At 40.1% G+C, this 19,536-nt stretch overlaps 1 protein-coding gene across 1 annotated transcript in view; it reads right to left on the bottom strand.

Annotated features, from left to right (window-relative positions):
- Positions 1 to 19,536, bottom strand: part of unc5a (unc-5 netrin receptor A) — a 416,817-nt gene that overhangs the window by 135,782 nt on the left and 261,499 nt on the right. The window contains exon 3 of the mRNA XM_055643076.1: positions 5,881 to 6,024. Within this exon, the coding sequence (XP_055499051.1) occupies positions 5,881 to 6,024 (144 nt within the window). The remainder of the gene's footprint in view (positions 1 to 5,880; positions 6,025 to 19,536) is intronic.

Genomic DNA, 19,536 nt, shown 5'->3' with positions numbered 1-19,536 from the left:
CCGAAATCCTTCTTCAGACTGATGGGGGGTGGGGGGGAGAAGGAAGGAAAAAGTGAGGAGGAGGAGCCAGAGGGCGGGGGGATGGGAAGAGACAGCTCGAGGGTTAAGGAAGGGGAGGAGACAGCAAGGGCTAGCAAAATTGGAAGAATTCAATGTTCAATGAATGTTTTGAACTCCAGATGAATTAGTATCTAGCTCACAGAAGGGGTATTTAATCTGTCCTTGCACGGTGCTACAGTGACTATGTTGGTTGAAGACAAAGTTCTGGAGTAAATCAGTGGGTCAGGCAGCATCTCTGAAGGACACGGAGAAGCAACATTTTGGATCAGGACTCTTCTTTGGAATAAGGGTCTATGAAAAGTTCCTAACTTAAAATGTTGCCTATCCATATCCTTTAACGAAGGGGAGGTGATGAATTAATGAATTCCTCAGAAATGAAATAGAAATATGTTTTGATTCACTCTGAAAATTAGCACAAGGATCCCTTCCCCTGGAAATTAAATATCTAACTTTTGCCGTATTGAAAGAAGTCAATATATCACTTGCTGACATGTAGTTGGGCATCAAATTAATTGATTTAACATAATTCAATGCAATCATTCTGTAAAGAACTGGATGCTTGAAAAGTCCGTGTCATGGTGACAGTTGTGACACAAGAGACTGCAGATGCTGGAATTTGGAGCAACCCTGCATCATGATGGATACAGTGATCTCCCATTTGAAAAAGGGTGGTTACAACATACAAGTCTCATTGCTGCAGTTATCACAACTGAAGACAAGCCAAAGGGTGCAGTTCTATATCAATTCCCGTAGTCATGTACAATCATGAATGTGCTACCACAATGGAGGATGTGCACCTGATCTCCCGCATATAATTTTCTTTCATAATTGTGTATAAATTCCTCCCATTGAAGAAAGAGTTTTGTTGATTTTGTCCACTGGCTAGACATCCTGGATTTTTTTATATGCCTTGCATTTGCTCATTTCCCATTATGTAGGAGGTATACATTAAAAAAAAAACACTATTCTAAACACTATTTGACCCATTCCATTTGAAGTAACATTACAATCATTCCCCATTTGAATGTTTTGAACTCCAGATGAATTAGTATCTACCTCACAGAAGTACATTTTCTAAGTTCCCTTAAAACTGTTTTGGATTTTGTTTTGCATACTCCCTTGAAACTTACAAGGGCCTCATTTCCAGTTCTCTGGAAGTTCTTTCAATGCTTCCTTTAAGATCATTGGGTTCCATTTCCCACTCTCCCTATAAACTTAAGGACCCCGTTTTCTGTGCTCCCTTTAAACTTACAGAGCTCACTGGAATACCTATTGCACTACTGCGTAACATGTAAAACAAAATAAATTAAACGTGTTTTGTGGTATTATTGGGAATAACATCTAATCGTTCAACAAGGTACCATCAAAGTCCCAAGTGCTGGATTATCAGTGTTTTACTCTATCCAGGAATTCATTTCCAATGGCTTGTTGCTGCTGTTACAAGCAAACTCAGTACTGTATAAATATAGCAATATTGTTTCTGTCAGAGGCAACCCAGATCACCAAAACTACTGGCTTTCTGCCATTTCTCTAATGCCAGGGCTACCTCAGCACACAATGCAAATAACAGGCTGCCAACAGCCTGATTGTATCATACAAGCTGTCTGCACAGGCAGCCCACAGACTCAGGGGAAAGATATTAACACAAAGACAAACAAAGGCACCACTTTTAAAGCTGCACATGCACAGTCTTGCACATACATATGGAAAATTGATCTGTCTGCAATACAACATTTTGCAATATAATTGAAGCAGTTTAAACAGTGGTAAGTCTGGGAATCGGGCACTTGAAGAAATAGATTTTAAATTTATTTCAAATTACACTGTTTAAATCCTGCCATTAAAGCGAATAACAATGCAGAAATAATGTAATCCCAGAACCATTGGTACATTATGGCTGCAGTCTGTATCAACTAAAAAAAGCATTGTGGCAAGTTGCCATGGTTCATTAGCAGAACCGCCCTAGCCCATAATTCCAAGGATCTAAAAGGAGGAATGGCTGGTTCATAGGATACCACTACAGATAACATACTATCCAAGTCACACACAAGGGGGCAGCACGGTGGCATAGCACTAGAGTTGCTGCCTTGCAGCATGAGACCCGGATTCGATCCTGACCACGGGTGCCGTCTGTTATTGAGTTTGTACGTTTTTTCCGTGACCGCGTGGGTTTGCTCCAGTTTCCTCCCACACTCCAAAGATGTGCAAGTTTGTAGGTTAATCAACTTAGGTAAAATTGTAAATTGTAAAATTGCTGCATCTCTGAACTGAACTAAACTAAAACATTCTGACTTGGAAATATTTTACTGTTTATAAACCATATAACCATATAACAATTACAGCATGGAACAGGCCATCTTGGCCCTTCTAGTCCGTGCTGAACACTTACTCTCACCTAGTCCCATCTACCTGCACTCAGACCATAACCCTCCATTCCTTTCCCGTCCATATACCTATGCAATTTATTTTTAAATGATAAAATCAAACCTGCCTCCACCATTTCCACTGGAAGTTCATTCCACACAGCTACCACTCTCTGAGTAAAGAAATTCCCCCTCATGTTACCCCTAAACTTTTGTCCCTTAATTCTCAAATCATGTCCTCTTGTTTCCATAGCTACTCTACTTGTTTCCCTTACCTCACATAATTCAATATCCTTCTCCTTGGTGAATACCGAAGAAAATAAATTGTTCAATATCTCCCCCATCTCTTTTGGCTCTGCAGATAGCTGTCCACTCTGACTGTCTAATGGACCAATTTTATCCCTTGTTATCCTATTGCTATTAATATAGCTGTAGATACCCTTTGGATTTACTTTCACCTTACTTGCCAAAGCAACCTCATATCTTCTTTTAGCTTTTCTAATTTTTTTTTAAAGATTATTTTTACATTCTTTATACTCCTCAAGCATCTCATTTACTCCATGCTGCCTATAATTATTGTAGATCTCTCTCTTTTTCCAAACCAAGTGTCCAATTTCCCTTGAAAACCATGGCTCTTTCCAATTATTACTCTTTCCTTTCAACCGAACAGGGACATAACGATTCTGTACTCTTAAAATTTCACCTTTAAATGTCCTCCATTTCTCTACTACATCCTTCCCATAAAACAAAATGTCCCAATTCACTCTCCTTTAAATCATTTCGCATCTCCTCAAAGTTAGCCTTTCTCCAATCAAAAATCACAACCCTTGGTCCAGTTCTGACCTTCTGCATAATTATATTGAAACTAATGGTATTGTGATCACTGGACCTGTAAGTGCTCGCCAAAAAACATACCTCCGCCACCTGACCTGTCTCATTTCCTAACAGGAGGTCCAGCACTGCCCCTTCTCTAGTAGGTACCTCTATGTATTGCTGCAAAAAACTATCCTGCACACATTTTACAAACTCCAAACCATCCATCCCTTTTACAGAATGTGTTTCCCAGTATATGTGTAGAAAATTGAAATCTCCCACAATCACTACCTTGTGCTTACTACTAATATCTGCTATCTCCTTACATATTTGCTCTTTATGGTCATTGAATGAAATTATGGAAACTGCTTCCCAAGAGCATGGGGAGTACTTTCTCCAACAGGACTGGTGCAGTTCAATAGGCAGTGCAATGCCACCATCATCACAAAGGCAATTAGGGCTGTGCATTTCAGTGCTGACCTTTCCTATCGACACCTGTGTCCTATGAGAGAGAGAAAAAAATAGACTGCTGCAGAATCAATGGTATGACATTTATTCCAATTATGCTGATTCTGAGTATTTTGTGTGAACTGGGTTAGTTGATAATAGGAACGATAATTGACATTTTCAAAACAAATTTAAGATCATGATTTTACATTATTTGAATCACTGTTAATTAAAAAAATTAAAGAGTTTTAATTACTTAGCATGCCGTGAAATGAACTACTTTCAATTTTGATTTGTCAGTTTTGGATTTTAGTAAAATTACTGCAATGTAATTTATTTATCTCAGGTATAATTTACCTGTCAGTTGACCAAATTAATTATCCTGATATTTCACACACAAAAAATAAAATGTAAAGCTGTTAATATAAAACTACTCAAATACTCTGATTCTCTAGTGACACTGATCACCATGAATGGAGAAATTACATTAATTTGCAAGAGTAAATTTATACTCCCTAACACACATATTGAAATCTCAGGAACAAATTAAATTACTTTTCTCTGCCTGTAATTGCCTCAGCTTTTTTATCAATGTATAATCATGACTGTTGACTTTCTACAGGATTTTTCTGTTATATATAATGTTTCCCATTATGTCTCTCTCTTTCTCCATGTCAAAATCCTTTTTTTCTTTCATTCTTACATCATATATCCTTTTTTGCACCATCCTATTCATTTGTTTCTCAATGTATCTATGTGCCTCTTTTCACTTCTTCAATTTTAATTCATTCAGTTTCTGTCTTATATTTTCTAAGAGCTCCGAAATGCTGTAAAAATCGGAGGTGAGAGTTAATGGTATTGCAATTGCTCCTTGGTGGGGCTGGGCTGCCAGACAAGTGCTGCTTAATAAGAAGTGAGAGAGAAAAAGGGATTTGGGGAGAAGTATAGAAAAAGCATTCAGGGATTTCTGAGCTGGAGTAAACAGGGGATTAGTGTATGTGTTAGTGTGGGATGAATTTGGCTTGTGCAGGAGAAAGAAGCTTGAATAAGATACAGAACCATAAATAAATAATAAACATGACATATCCTTGCTGCATTGATAGCAAAACACACACACAAGTATGAATTCAGTATGAATTAAAAAAAAAAAATTATGAACAGTCCATTAAGATTAAAGTCTTATGATTGAAGTAGGTTTGAAGGTTGGCTTAGTGTGAATATAGGAGGAAGGCTGATCCTGAAAGGTGCATTCAGAATAAGGTTTTTCAACCTAGGGTAGGACTTTCTCAGTGAGCGGGGAGCCCTGGGGAAACACACCAGGTCAGGCTTCCAAGATGGCGGCCAACCAAGGCGACTATTTGCATGCTAGCCACAGAAGCAGATCTACAATCACATATTACAATTGCTCCACACTTTTAAATCTCTACTCCTACAGCAACATTTCTTTTTTTAAATATGATATCATGCATCTATACACTGTAAATCATTTATTGTCTTTCCACTGACTGGTTAGCATGCAATAAAGGCTTTTCACTGTACCTCGGTACGCATGACAATAAACTAAACTGAACTGAACTGAGTGTTGTAGAACAGAGGGACCTAAGGCTACAAATACAAATTCCCTGAAAGTGGCATTGCAGGTAGGGGGGGGGGGAGGTGAAGAAGATTTTTGGCATGCTGGCATTCATTAGTCAGGGCATTGAGGATAGAAGCTGGGATGTTATCTTGCACTTGTACAAGACATTGGTGGGGTCAAACTTGGAAGTATTGTGTTCAATTTTGGTCATCCACCTATAAGAAAGATGCTATTAAGTTGGAAAGAATGCAGAGAATATTCTCAAAGATGTTGCCAAGACTCAAGAAACAGTTCCAAAAAGACACAAAGTGCTAGAGTAACTCAGCGGATAAGGCAGCATCTCGTGGTCAGGATCAAACCCACATCTCTGGCTCTGCAATGCAGGACCTCTACCACTGCGACACGTGCCCGCCCCTGGTTTAAAGCTTAGGTTAATATTTCAGCCGACTAATAAGCATGGAGATGTTTATTTTGATCCCTTTATTCAACGGCCGCCTGACATGTCCAAAAAAAGCTAGCAACTGCAGCATGTACATCCCTTTCAAAATCACAATTACAAATGTTAACAATTTTAACAAATATTGGCTTAGAATTTTCATGACGGAAAGTTTGGATACTCACATGCAATGCGGACAAAGGCTTTTTGACTTTTCGTGGTGCCTGTGGCACTCCATGCCACGCACTGGCACCAATATTCTTCTAAGCCAAACATTTTCTCTACCTGCTGGCGTGAAATATCAGTTCTGACCTGTAGTACCATGAGCCCTGTAAATAACAACAATTTTATCAGCAAAGTCTAAAGGCTTTAGTTGCAATGTGCATTATTATCAACCACGTAAATAACAGTGTAAGCATACTTTTGACTGCAATTAGCACCCTTCAAATACAGAAAGTGCATGTACCATTTATTACTGAAAAAAATGGATTACCATCAGGTAGGCTTTAAATGTCAGAAATGTTTTATGTTGAAAAAAAATATTATTCACAGATTCCAGGTACATTGAGTAGAGTGCATTTAATAGCCAAAATAATTGAAAAATGAAAGGACTTTTTTATAAAATGGTGCAAGCACCATAGCTCTAGGCAGATTATTCTGACATATTGACTTAGGGACAATAGAATGTAAGATAGTAAACATACAAGATGCAATGTTAATTCCAATTGTATAATAGATATTTTTGTTGTGGCAATTTCTTGCATTGCATGGTTCTAAAAGAATGTGGTGCGATTTAAATAAGCAGAAAGATTACTATGTAGGTGATACATGTGCTGTCCTGACACTTGACTTGGATGAACAGAATAGCCAAACACACTGGTAAGGTGGTGGAGCAGTTGGTTGGCACTAGCAAGCCTGATGCCGTCTCTGAAGTGAAACAATTAAAAACCTGGAGGCACAAGAGGCAGCTGATTCTGGAGTCCATCAGTCTCGGAAACATCAAGAAAGAAATATTAATTGTATTAATTAATTACTGGAGAATCCACTTTAGGAAGCTGGAGAAATAACGGTCCTTGAAAAGAGGAACAGGGGAGGACAAAATCACATGACCCATGTGGATGATGAGAATCTTGGGAGGAAGTTTGAATGGGTTAGTGATGTATTGATGAGGTACGTCTCATCCTGGTATTACACATCTGCAGAAAGACAGGTCTAATGAGATTGAGCAAGGTGAACTCAAAACCTCTAGTTAAAATGATAACACATCCCAAACAAATCACACATACAACATTCCATGTGTGATTAGTTCTTTTTTGGGTATTTTATAAACCCTATACAGTATGTTGCACCTATTGGAAATAGACACACAAAGCTGAAGTAACTCAGTGGGACAGCCAGCATCTCTGGAGAGAAGGAATAGGTGATGTTTCGGGTCGAGACCCTTCTTCAGACTCGGGTCTCAATCCAAAATGTCACCCATTCCTTCTCTCCAGAGATGCTGCCTGTCCCACTGAGTTACTCCAGCTTTTTGTGTCTATCTTCGGTATAAACCAGCATTTGCAGTTCCTTCCTGCACAATTGGAAAGATTGATGCTTCAGCAGTTAGAAACTCTCACAACAATGTAATGAGTACCAAAACATTATAAAGATGACTCGTTGTGTTCCACGTACACATGCAAAAATCCTCCATTCCCCAGATGATGGTAAATTTCTGAAGCAAAATTTCAAGGTGTGATTGCTTTGGCCTAAGCTTCAAAAACAAAATTAGAGATTGTAAGATTACTAATTCTTTCAGAGAAAGAACTAACCTGAAAACGGGAAAACATTTTATTTCAAAGAAATGCAATCATTAGAGGAGGTACACTCTGCACTGGGGGGTTTGAAAATGGCGGAGAATTCAATATGATGAAAGATTCTTTCACCACAGCTTACACCACCTGCCATTTTTCCAGGTATAATATAATGTGAAGATTGCAAACTTCCTCAGGTCTACCATTACAAGATCATTCATGTTATAGGTTTGAGAGTATTTCCAACCGTTAATGCACCATTCACTGAGTACATATGTATCATAATGTCCAATATTGCAAATAGACAAAGCTTACCAGTACCAACATCACACTTGGCACAAACATTTCTTTCGGCACATCGCAAACCTGTGACTGAATTAGTTGAAATATCAGCAACCTCCTCAGCCGGAAAGAACGGTTATTAAAAAGTAGAGTTATTAAAAGGAAAAGTTATTAAAATTTCCCATTTCATCTGGGTCTGACATATTTCCCTGGCTTGCAGCAAAACACAGAGAAATACAACATATTTTCAATAGACTCAATCATAACATTGTATCAATGGGAGCAATCACCCAGGACTTGCCCCATTGATTTGGAGACATTTCTTGCCAAAATTAGCACCATAATATAGGATTGCAGATAGCTAAATTTCACAGGCCCAATGCGAGTGTGTTTTTCTAATACGGGTGCATTTTACATGATATTTTTGACAATAAATGTTTATAACATCATATGAACTTGAATTTAAAATATGCAATTGTGGCAAATAAACACTAGAAAACTGCAAAACTCAGAAATGTGCTGCAGAGGACTAACGCGTCTTTTCAGTTGCACAACTAATAATTAGGTGCCTATTAAAAGTACTCTACTTCACTAAATTTTAACCTTTACCCTCTTATGTTTTAAACATTCTCCGTTGTGAATAATTTATCACAGGATTAACTTTATTAATTCCCTTCAGAATCTTGAAAACTTCAATTAAATCAGCTTTAAATTTCCTCATTAAAACATTAGATCACGAAGGCACTTTCCAAATGACTTAAGGCAATTTTATAAGTAAAATGGGGAGCTTGGATGGAAAGCACAGCAGGCTTGTCAGATGGTCTCATTCATTTAAATGGGGTTATCAATCTTGATTGAGAAAGGGAAGTGTAGATTTGTGTGGCTTTTCCCTATGTTTTATTGAATGGACCATATTGTGCTTTACTCAGCTTGAGACTCACACTCATCTCCTGGAGCACTGCCAACCTTTTCCAGTTCAGCGATTCCAATAAGGCTTCACTGTCATGGCCATCCTAAAAATCAAGATGACTGCAAGCAGCAATTCAAAAATAGCAGAATTAGACTCCCTATAACTGCTCCACTATTTCATAAAATCATGCCTGATCATTTCCTACAGTGACACGTTTCTGAACTGGACAATAGACAATAAGTGCAGGAGTAAGCCATTCGGCCCTTCGAGACAGCCGCCATTCAATGTGATCATGGCTGATCATCCACAATCAGTACCCCGTTCCTGCCTTCTCCCCATATCCCTTGACTCTGCTATATTTAAGAGCTCTATCTAACTCTCACTTGAATGCATCCAGAGAACCGGCCTCCACCGCTCTCTGAGAATTCCACAGACTCACAACTCTCTATGTGAAAAGGTATTTCCTCATCTCCATTCTAAATGGCTTACCCTTTATTCTTAAACTGTGGCCCCTGGTTCTGGGCTCCCCAACATCGGGAACATGTTTCCTGCCTCTAGCATGTCCAAACCCTTAATAATCTTACATGTTTCAATAAGATTCCCTCTCATCCTAAGTTCCAGAGTAAACAAGCCCAGCCGCTCCATTCTATCAAAATATGACAGTCCCGCCACCCCGGGAATTAACCTTGTGAATCTACGCTGCACTCCCTCAATAGCAAGAATGTCTTTCCTCAAATTTGCAGCCCAAAACTGCACACAATACTCCAGGAGTGGTCTCACTAGGCACCTGTGCAACTGCAGAAGGACCTCTTTGTTCTTATACTCAACTCCTCTTGTTATGAAGTCCAACGTGCCATTCGCTTTCTTCACTGCCTGCAGTACCCTCCAATCCACAGGAACTGATCCTAAATCTATAGAACATTGGAAAATGATCTCCATGTCCACAATTTCTAGAGCCACGTCCTTAAGTACCCTGGGTCGCAGACCATCAGGCCCTGGGATTTATCAGCCTGCAGTCCCATCAGTCTACTCAACACCCCTCCCTGCCAAATCAGGTGGCTGCATATGTGGTTTGGCCCCAAAAAAATTACAACAAAGTGTTTCTCAACCGTTTTTGTAGTATCAGGTGTGCTTAATAACATACCAAATGTCTACCACAGTCAGACCACTGGAAAGGTCTAATTTTCAAGATGGCGTTCAAGATGGCCTTAATCCTTAAAATACCCATTATTCCTTCATTATTCAACATAGACAAATAACTTTGGTGCCTAACCCCATACATAATTGTGAAATCCTAGATTGCGGACCAATATGGCCGCCAAGCTATGAAAATGCCCATTACTACCTCATCATTCATCATAGACTAGTAATTTTGGTGTCTAACCCCATGTTTTGGGGACCGAGAAATTCAATTAGCAGATTTAAAATATAGTGAAGTAATTACATTACAAAGCGATTACAAATCCCATTTCATTTCTGAAAAATAACTTTGATCCGCACCAGATTTACAAATAGTCATTGTCACACTCTTCCTCCTGTAACGGCCGATTGTATCGATTCTCACAATTCTCGTCTTGACATGGTAGTCTGTATCTTCTGCAACTACACCGTCTTGTTCGGCAGGCAGTTGTGCAATTACAGTGGACCATCTGCAGGAGGCTTTATAGGGCAGCACTTTTGTTGGTCATAACTGGCACAAACCGATTGCCCCCAGTTTCTATCCCCAATCCACCGCATCCATGTCACTCTCGTTGCCAATCCTCACCATGATCTGGTAATACACTCTAAGGCAATGATATTTAGTCAAGGACTCGGTAGGAGGGAGACGGTCTGGGGTAACAAATGACTTGACGCAAACAATTTGCTTGCTAAGAAGGTTGTAGTGCAAAGAAGCGAGTGAATCGGTACTCTATCTATCAAACATAACTGCCATCGCCTTCCTCCCAAGGTCATCTATGACATTGTTTGTTTGATTTGGAAGCAGAAATGCATTGGCACAGATCTGGATGGTTGATTCACCATTCGCAATTTTCTGAAACGCTGACTTTTTGCCAACACTAAAAATGCGCAAAGTTGTATCACATCTTGTGAAAGCGTGAATAAACAGCAACTGAGAACACAAATAACTACCCAGGACTTGCTTCATGTCGATGATGTCGTACACCTTCGGTGTGGACTGGTCAGAACAAAAAAAGAGGTCCTTATTGTTCAGCATCTCAGCATAGTGTAGAAGAAGAATGATTAAGTCTGTATCCTCTCCTATCAAAGTCGTGGGCTGATGTTGTGATGCCGTAATTGCAGCCTTGACAATGTCCATGTCTGCATCCCCTGATGCATTGATAACTTCTGCAGTTTCTCAGCTACAAGATTAATACGTCCTTGTTTGTTACAAGGTCTGGAAAGGAAATCATCCTTTCTTCCCACAAACTCAGTTTTTGAATTGAAGTTGACGATTGTGTGGGTGTTTTCCTCATGTCGCTGATGCGTATTGTCTTTGATGGAAGGACCTTCGCTATAATCATCAAAAACTACGGATGCTTTACCATAATGGCGTATGGTAAAGTCGGCGTACGAGTTTGCAATGTCACCATAACTGCCACCACTTTTCCATGGCAAGCGATGAAGCAGAAGGCCACCATCAGGGACATAATGTTCAGTTAGTGGGATAGAATCAATGACAGTTTTGTTTGACTCCTTGCTTGAAAACACATCGATTGCATGTGCTAGTTGGGGCATGTCGGCTTTACGAAATATTTATTTGGCTTCAAATAGGGATGTAGGGAATGGGCTTACCTCATAGGTCTTTACATCTTCCAGTAAAAGGTCTCTGGTTTTGGACACAAATAAAAATCATTGGAACGCCAGAGCAGAATCAGTGGTTCGGCCTTGGGCAACTATGATGTTGGATTCGTCTGCAAGGGATTTTGCGCGGTCTTTCCGTTTGAACGAGATCCCAAAAACTGTTTTTCTAACCATTTTTTAACGATCTCGCGCCCAACATTCTTGAACCCATGAACATTTACATCCTCTTTAGCGACTACACCATTAACAATGTTTCTAAGAGATGGGTCTGAAGAGAATGGCGTGCAAGTGGAACGTTTTTCCGTGATCTTTTCCAAGTCAGAGTGATCCCGTTTCATCCTTGCTTCTGTTGATTCTCGGTGTTGCTCGCTGGTCGTGTAGGTGAGATCATTGAATTTGTGCATGGCGTTGTTGTACTCAGATGTGATGGGTGTGGACTTGGTCCACAACGCGCACATTTCTTCAGTCATTCATTCCACTTCCATGAGTCAATCCTGTACTACTCTTCAAGGACCGCATCAATGTCTGTTCGATGACGAGGTCAGAGCTAAGGCCTGCCTAGAACTGGTTGCTCCGGCGGATCACATGGAAACCCTTGGAAAATTTGACATATACATCAGGATGTCTGGTCTTGAGTTGTCACATTTCTTGGATATACGATGACAATTTCATTCAAGAGCATATTTCAATTCTCAACATGGGCATAGTTATACTGTAGCTCCTATTACTTGATTTTCATGTGTCATGTTTGTTTTTATGAGGCAGACCTATACTTGCACTGGAAAATATTCCTTTTTATGCTATTATTACACATAAAATGGATCTTGGATACATCTTGAAAATTATACCTTTCCAGTGGTCTGACTGTGGTAGACTTTTGGTATGTTATTAAGCACATCTGATATTACAAATAAAACGTTGAGAAACCTTTTGCAGCAATTTATTTAGGGTAAGGTGGTTTTTTGTCATATATGATGTCACCTAAATATGAATTTCCTTCATTTCTTCCGCCACCCTTGATCCTCTGGCCACTAGTACATCAGGGAGATTGTTTGTGTCCTCCTGTATTTGTTCAACTTGTCTGCCATTTCCTTGTTCCCCATAATAAATTCACCCTTTTCAGTCTTCAATGATCCAGTTTTGGTCTTAACTAAATGTTTCATCTTCACATGCCTATAGAAGCTTTTATTACCCTCCTTTATATTCTTGGCTAGATTCTATATCTTTCAATTAAGTAACAACCAAAAATTTGTCCTCCTCTCTCTTGAGTATACCCACCGATTGATCCTCCGTAATCCTGTTCCAAGGATTCAGGCTCTTCTGGGTGAAGAAATATTTCCTCATCTCTTCATTAAAATATTAACCTTATTTGGAGACTATGATCCCTAGTTCTAGACATTCCAAATAAAACATAAACTCTGTGTCAGCCCTGACAGGCTCAGTAGGAATTTGATGTACTTCACTAAGAAAAATAGTCACATTTAAAAACAGTTTTAACAGATTTAAAGAATTAACAGTTAATTGTAAATCTATTTACGAACACATCAGGGTGACGCAATGGCGCTGCCGGTGGAACTGCGGCCTTGGCGCCAGAGTCTTGGGTTTGATTCTGACTTTGGCTGTTGCCTGTGTGGAGTTTGCATGTTCTCGCTGTGACCATGTGGGTTTCCTCCAAGTACTACAGGTTCTTTCCAAATCCCAAAGTCATGCAGATTTGCAGGTTAATTGGCCTCTATAAATTGCCCATGGTGTTTAATGGATGGGTGAAAAATGTGGGATAATGTAGAACTGGCGTGAATGAGTGAATAACAATCGGCTTGGACTTGGTGGGCCAAAAGGCCTTTTCATGTTTTAGTTTATAAACTAAACATTTAAATGTAAAAACTATTCATTAAAAAACTGATAAAAAAAAACACACTTTTTCATGCAGGCCAGTCATCCCACTCAAATGAATTTAGTAGTGTGGAATTTAGTATACTATTAAATGTACTAAATACGCAAACTGGTTATCTTCATATTTTGAGTATAACTTGAAATTTGATTCAATTGATTTCAATGGAACTGAGTTTTGGGAGGAGAGTCTAAGGAACATATGTTACTCTACCTTGTATTTAGCATCTAGAAAGGTAAATTAATTAATACCATAACATGTTTAACTTTGAATTGATTTTCATAATAAAATAAAAATATCATTTTAAATAACATAGTAAATTACCTTGAAGAGATAAGAGGCTATAAATTCTATTCCATAATGCAACTATTTTATATTTCAAATAAATGAAGCTCATCTAAAATTAGATTTCCAACAAGGATAATGCTCGGTGCGCATACTAGAGACTTCATGAAATTTAGTCACTGCATTTGACACCCTCACACAACGATTACCATGAAAGTTCAGTGACTTGCACTGAAATTCATGATTAATGCAACCCTCATGATTTTCTGCACCAAATTAAGTCAAATGTGAACAATGCAGATTTGGACAGAAGAGATCCACGATTAATTAACAAGCCCATTCTTGTCTTGGTTAAAATGCTCGAAGGTAGACAAAAGTGCTGGAGAAACTCAGCGGGTGCAACAGCATCTATGGAGCGAAGGAAATAGGCAACGTTTCAGGCTGAAACCCTTCTTCAGACTGATTGGTTAAAATGCTCAAATGGATGTGAAGCACTAACTGGGTAGTCCAATGGTGAAGATTATCTCAGCATGGTACTTATTGATTTAAATTCAATCATTTTGCACCCCTTTATCATTGAACCAAGTCCCTGCTCAGCATAAATGGTAACTGGTATAGACTAAAGATAGACACAAAATGCTGGAGTAACGCAATGGGTCGGGCAGTATTTCAACTTCTACCTATGCTCCCCTGCCCTCCACCCCCCCCCCCCCCCCCCCCCCCCCCCCCCCCCCTTCCATTTAACCAATTGCTCTGCTCACCACATTGTATCCCTCTTGAGTTCACATCATACCTAATCAACAATGGACCCACCAGGGCACCATCCTGCCTGCGATCATTTATGGCTGACCATGATTGGTCCTGGTCTTTTCTCGGCTCCAACTTTTCACCCCCCTCCCACCCCACCCCCATTTTCAGTCTGTAGAGGGGTCCCAACACATCAAGCCACCCATTCTTTATCTCCAGATATGCTGCCTGACCTGTTGAGTTACTCCAGCACTTTGTGCCTATCTGCAGTTCCTTGTTTCTGCATAGTAACTGGTGGACAATGGACACCCCATGTTAAAATATTTCATGCATAGGCACATTCTAACTATTAGAACTGAAGAGGAAGCCATGTTTCCTCAACCTTGCAGGATTACATAAGGTAGCAAATCATATAGTCTTCTTTTTTCCTGGGTCCTGGAGGGACCTTCAAACACCGACATCCTAGCTTCACCTCTCTATGTCAACAACTGCTGTCCCATGGGCTATTGAAGGAAATATGGTGCCTATTCCCATCCATACACTTCGGTTGTGTGAAAGCCTATTCCAATATCTATCACCAGGGATGACAGGATTAGCAACAAATACCAGCAGAAGATCATAAAGGCAAATACATATACTGTATGTTTTTTTAAGCACACTTTCATTTTGCACATCATATAAGCTTAGACCTTATACCAAACTATTATGCAGCTCCCATCCTCATTTGTTGTAGAATTTATGGCCCTTTGTTTCTTAAAGACATAGAAACATAGAAACATAGAAATTAGGTGCAGGAGTAGGCCATTCGGCCCTTCGAGCCTGCATTGCCATTTAATATGATCATGGCTGATCATCCAACTCAGTATCCCGTACCTGCCTTTTCTCCATACCCTCTGATCCCCTTGGCCACAAGGGCCACATCTAACTCCCTCTTAAATATAGCCAATGAACTGGCCTCAACTACCCTCTGTGGCAGAGAGTTCCAGAGATTCACCACTCTCTGTGTGAAAAAAGTTCTGCTCATCTCGGTTTTAAAGGATTTCCCCCTTATCCTTAAGCTGTTACCCCTTGTTCTGGAAAGACATTCTTTACTCAGTGATATTTGTTTTTCCCCATTTATTGATTTTCCACAATCTGGGCTAGGAGACTTATTGTCCACCCCTAACTAGCCCTGACAAAGTGATGGGGAACCAATATATTGAGTCACTGCAGTCCTTCCCATGAGGATATTCCCACAGAGCTATGAGTTACAGAGTTACAGGATTTCAACCCAGTGACAATGAAAAAATGTTGAGACATTTGCAAGTCAGGATTTTCTGGAACTTGGAGGTGAACATATTGCAACTGATGTTTTCATGCACTAACTGTCCTTATAGTTTTTGGTGATGGAGGTTGGTAGGCGCTGTCAGAATAATCTTGCCATGTAACTACAGTACATATTGTAGATGGTAAACAATGCAATAATTGAGCATTAGTGGTGACAGGAATGGTGGATGGGCTGCAAATCAAGTGTCCCGGATGGTTTCAACCTTTTATAGAATGTTTGGAAATCTACCCATCCGGACAAGGAGATATTCCTGATTGAGCCTTATGGATGTTAGAAAGACTTTGGGCTGTCAGGAGGTGCATTACTCACCACAGGATATCCAGCTTCTGAGCTGTTATTATAGTATTGTATTTACGTGGCTGTTCCAGTTGAGTTTCTAATCAATAGTGATAGGGAAATCAGTGATGGTTATATTATTGCATGTGAGAGTAGCTGGTTAGAGATGCTTTTTCTCTGGAATTTCTAAGAAGTAATATATGTCTTTCCCCTCATCAGCTCACGCAGGGGCAGCATGGTGGCACAACATCACAGTTTCTTCCAACATTCCAAGTACATGCAGATCCGTAGGTTGCTCTGTATTGCTGCACACAGGCAGGAGTTGACAATGGAATACAATGCTGTACAATCATCAGTGAGCATTTTCACTTCTGACGTTATGACAAAAGGAAGGTCACGGATGAAGCATCTGAAGCCTAGTACACTGTCCAGAGGAAGTGCTACATGGGGTTGGAATGAATGATCTTGAAAAAAAAAAAAATTTTCTTTTTGTGCAAGATATGACTCAAGCCATTGAAATATTTCTCATTCCATGGTCACCGATTTCATTTGTATCAGATGCCTTGATGAGACATTCAAATTGTGCCTTGATGCAAAGGGCATTATCATCACCTCCTCTCTGTAATTCAGCTTGTCAACCCATGTTTGTACCAAGGCTGTGAATATGTTTAGACCCAAGTGGTTCTGATAAAACCTAAATAGGCCTTTTGGTTATTGGTGAGTAAATTCCACAATATCACATTCAAGTTCAGATTCCGTTAATTTACTGATTATCGAGTCGATAGATTGTGAGATGATTAGCCAGATTTGATTTGGCCTGCTATTTTTGTGTACTGCATGCACTTGGGCAATTTTAGTTTAGAGATACAGCGTGGAAACAGGCCCTTCAGCACACCGGGTCCACGCCAACCAGCGACCCCCGCACATTAACTCTATTCTACACCCACTAGGGACAATTTTTTTTCACATTTACCAAACTAATTAACCTACAAACATGTAAGTCTTTGGAGTGCGGGAGGAAACCGAAGATCTCGGAGAAAACCCACGCAGATCACAGGGAGAATGTACAAACGCTGTAAGGCAGCAACTCTACTACCGCGCTTGCAGATAAATACCAGTGTTTCGACTGTTTTGGAACAGCTTGGTCAGAAACACAGCTTATTCTGGCTCACAAGTCTTCAGTATTCCAACGGGAAAGCTGCACGTCACATAGCTGTTTCTCAATATCATATGGAGTGAATCAAATTGGCAGGATTCTGCCTTTTGTGATGCTGGGATTTCAGGAGTAAACTAAGATAGATCACTTATTTGCCATGTCTGACATGGTTGTGAATTTAAAATCCACAGTAAATTGAATTTATGAAAGTAGGGCAAGTAGAGAAGGGGATTTGGAGGAAATGTCAACAATAACAGCTAGGACATTACCAGAAACTATAAATGGTCATTTTTGTTACAGCCAGCATTTCTCTATATAAACAACCACAAATATTGAATTTCTGTACATAGTTGAAATATCAACATTGCATTCATATTGCATTTCTGCCCTGATGTGAACTTCCCAGCATGAGTATCGGTATTAATATTGGTTTATTGGTTTATTATTGTCATGTCAATGTACTGACATACATTGAAAAGCTATGATTGCGTGCTATCCAGTCAATTCATACTGTACTTGAGTGCCATCAAGCCAAATACAAGTACAAAAAGTAGTGCAAAAAGATAAATTCCAGAGTGCAGAATATAGTGTTACAGGGAGCATGAAGTGTAGAGATTTCCCAGTCGTAATGGTAGAGAATCTGCTTAAACAATTGGTGACATGACCTCTCCATTGATTTCAATGGAGACCATCAACTGTAAGTGAGAAGTTAGTGTAGTGGCAGATTACTATATCGTTCAATGAATTTCTTCCTCTAGCCATGATGTTGATGACAAAGGGGTAAGGAGATAGCCTCATCTACACATGGGAGCTCTCCACGAGACATTCAAAGCCATCCAAAGATAAATCTTCAAAACACAGTCTCTTGATTAGACAAAAATGCTGGAGAAACTTAGCGGGTGCAGCAGCATCTATGGAGCGAAGGAAACAGGCAACGTTTCGGGCCGAACCCCTTCTTCAGACTGCTCCTGGGCGGGGGTGGGTCGGGACAAGCAAGGGAAAAGGCGGGGTGGCGGGAAGAGGAAAGGAAAAGGAGGAGCAAGAGGGCTGAGGGAGAGCTGAGAAGGGGAGGAGACAGTAAGGACTACCTGAAATTAGAGAAGGCAATGTTCACACCGCTGGGCTGCAAACTGCCCAAGCGAAATATAAGGTGCTGCTCCTCCAATTTCCGTTGGTCCTCACTCTGGCCTTGGAGGAGGCCCAGGACAGAAAGGTTGGATTTGGAATGGGAGAGGGAATTGAAGTGCTCAGCCATCGGGAGATCAGGTTGGTTTTTGCGAACCGAGCGGAGGTGTTCGGCGAAGCGATCGGCAAGTCTACGCTTGGTCTCACCGATGTAGATCAGCTGACATCTAGAGCAGCAGATGTAATAGATGAGGTTGGAGGAGGTGCAGGTGAACCTCCGTCACACCTGGAACGACTGCTTGGTTCCTTGAATGGAGTCAAGGGGGGAGGTAAAGCGACAAATGTAGCATATCTTGCGGTTGCAAGGGAAAGTGCCCGAAGAGGTTCGGGTGGGAAGGGACGAATTGACCAGGGAGTTATGGAGGGTGCGGTCTCTGTGGAAAGCAGACAGGGGAGGAGATCGGATGGGATCAAGATTAAACTCTTGATTAATAGTTTCTTTATTGTCGTAGTAAAAACAGTGAGATATTCATCCAAACTTCTTCTAGTTTAAGTACATTTTGATATTACTCGTAGTCAAACTTGTGCATGGTCAAACTCCGGCATGATAGAAAGCCATGCCTTTCCCCCATGCTTCTTCGACTAAACTAAAAACTACTAGCCTCTGCGCAAGAATCCCAGCAGCAAGCACGCCTCCGACTACATAATAAATCCCACCCACATAATTACAGGCAGACAAAATTGAAAGGCAAATGGCTGTAATTTATAACATGCTAAGTTAAGCCAAATGGCCACTACAGTTAGTATGTATGATAATGGAGCTAATGCCAAAAAGCAGTGGTCCATGCATGGAATCTGGGTTCTGTGACCAGGTTAGATATCTAAATAATTATTATTAATGAGCAACGGTGGCGGTTTTTTGGAAAAATAATTGGAAATTTTGAGAGAACTACTAGATTAGGAACAAAAAACAGCACATTTAACTTCTGCTTTTAAATACCCAACATTAATTAATATCTGTGATTGATACGTTAAAGCACAATTTTCAGATCTTGAGAGGTTGTTTATTAATTATTTCTTCATGCCATGTTAAAACATACTAGATTGAATTAGTCCCTACCTATATTTTTCCTGGTGAGTTAGGCGGATATAAATCAAGTAAATACAGCAACTTCATGTTTAGTTTTGAGATACAGCGCGGAAACAGGTCCTTCGGTCCACCGAGTGCGCACCGACCAGTGATCCCTAAA

The sequence above is a fragment of the Leucoraja erinacea genome, chromosome 11 (genome assembly GCF_028641065.1).
Source record: "Leucoraja erinacea ecotype New England chromosome 11, Leri_hhj_1, whole genome shotgun sequence".
NCBI lineage: Eukaryota > Metazoa > Chordata > Chondrichthyes > Rajiformes > Rajidae > Leucoraja > Leucoraja erinaceus.
The sequence above is the reverse complement of the archived record's forward strand: the minus strand, read 5'-3'. Positions and strand labels throughout refer to the sequence as shown.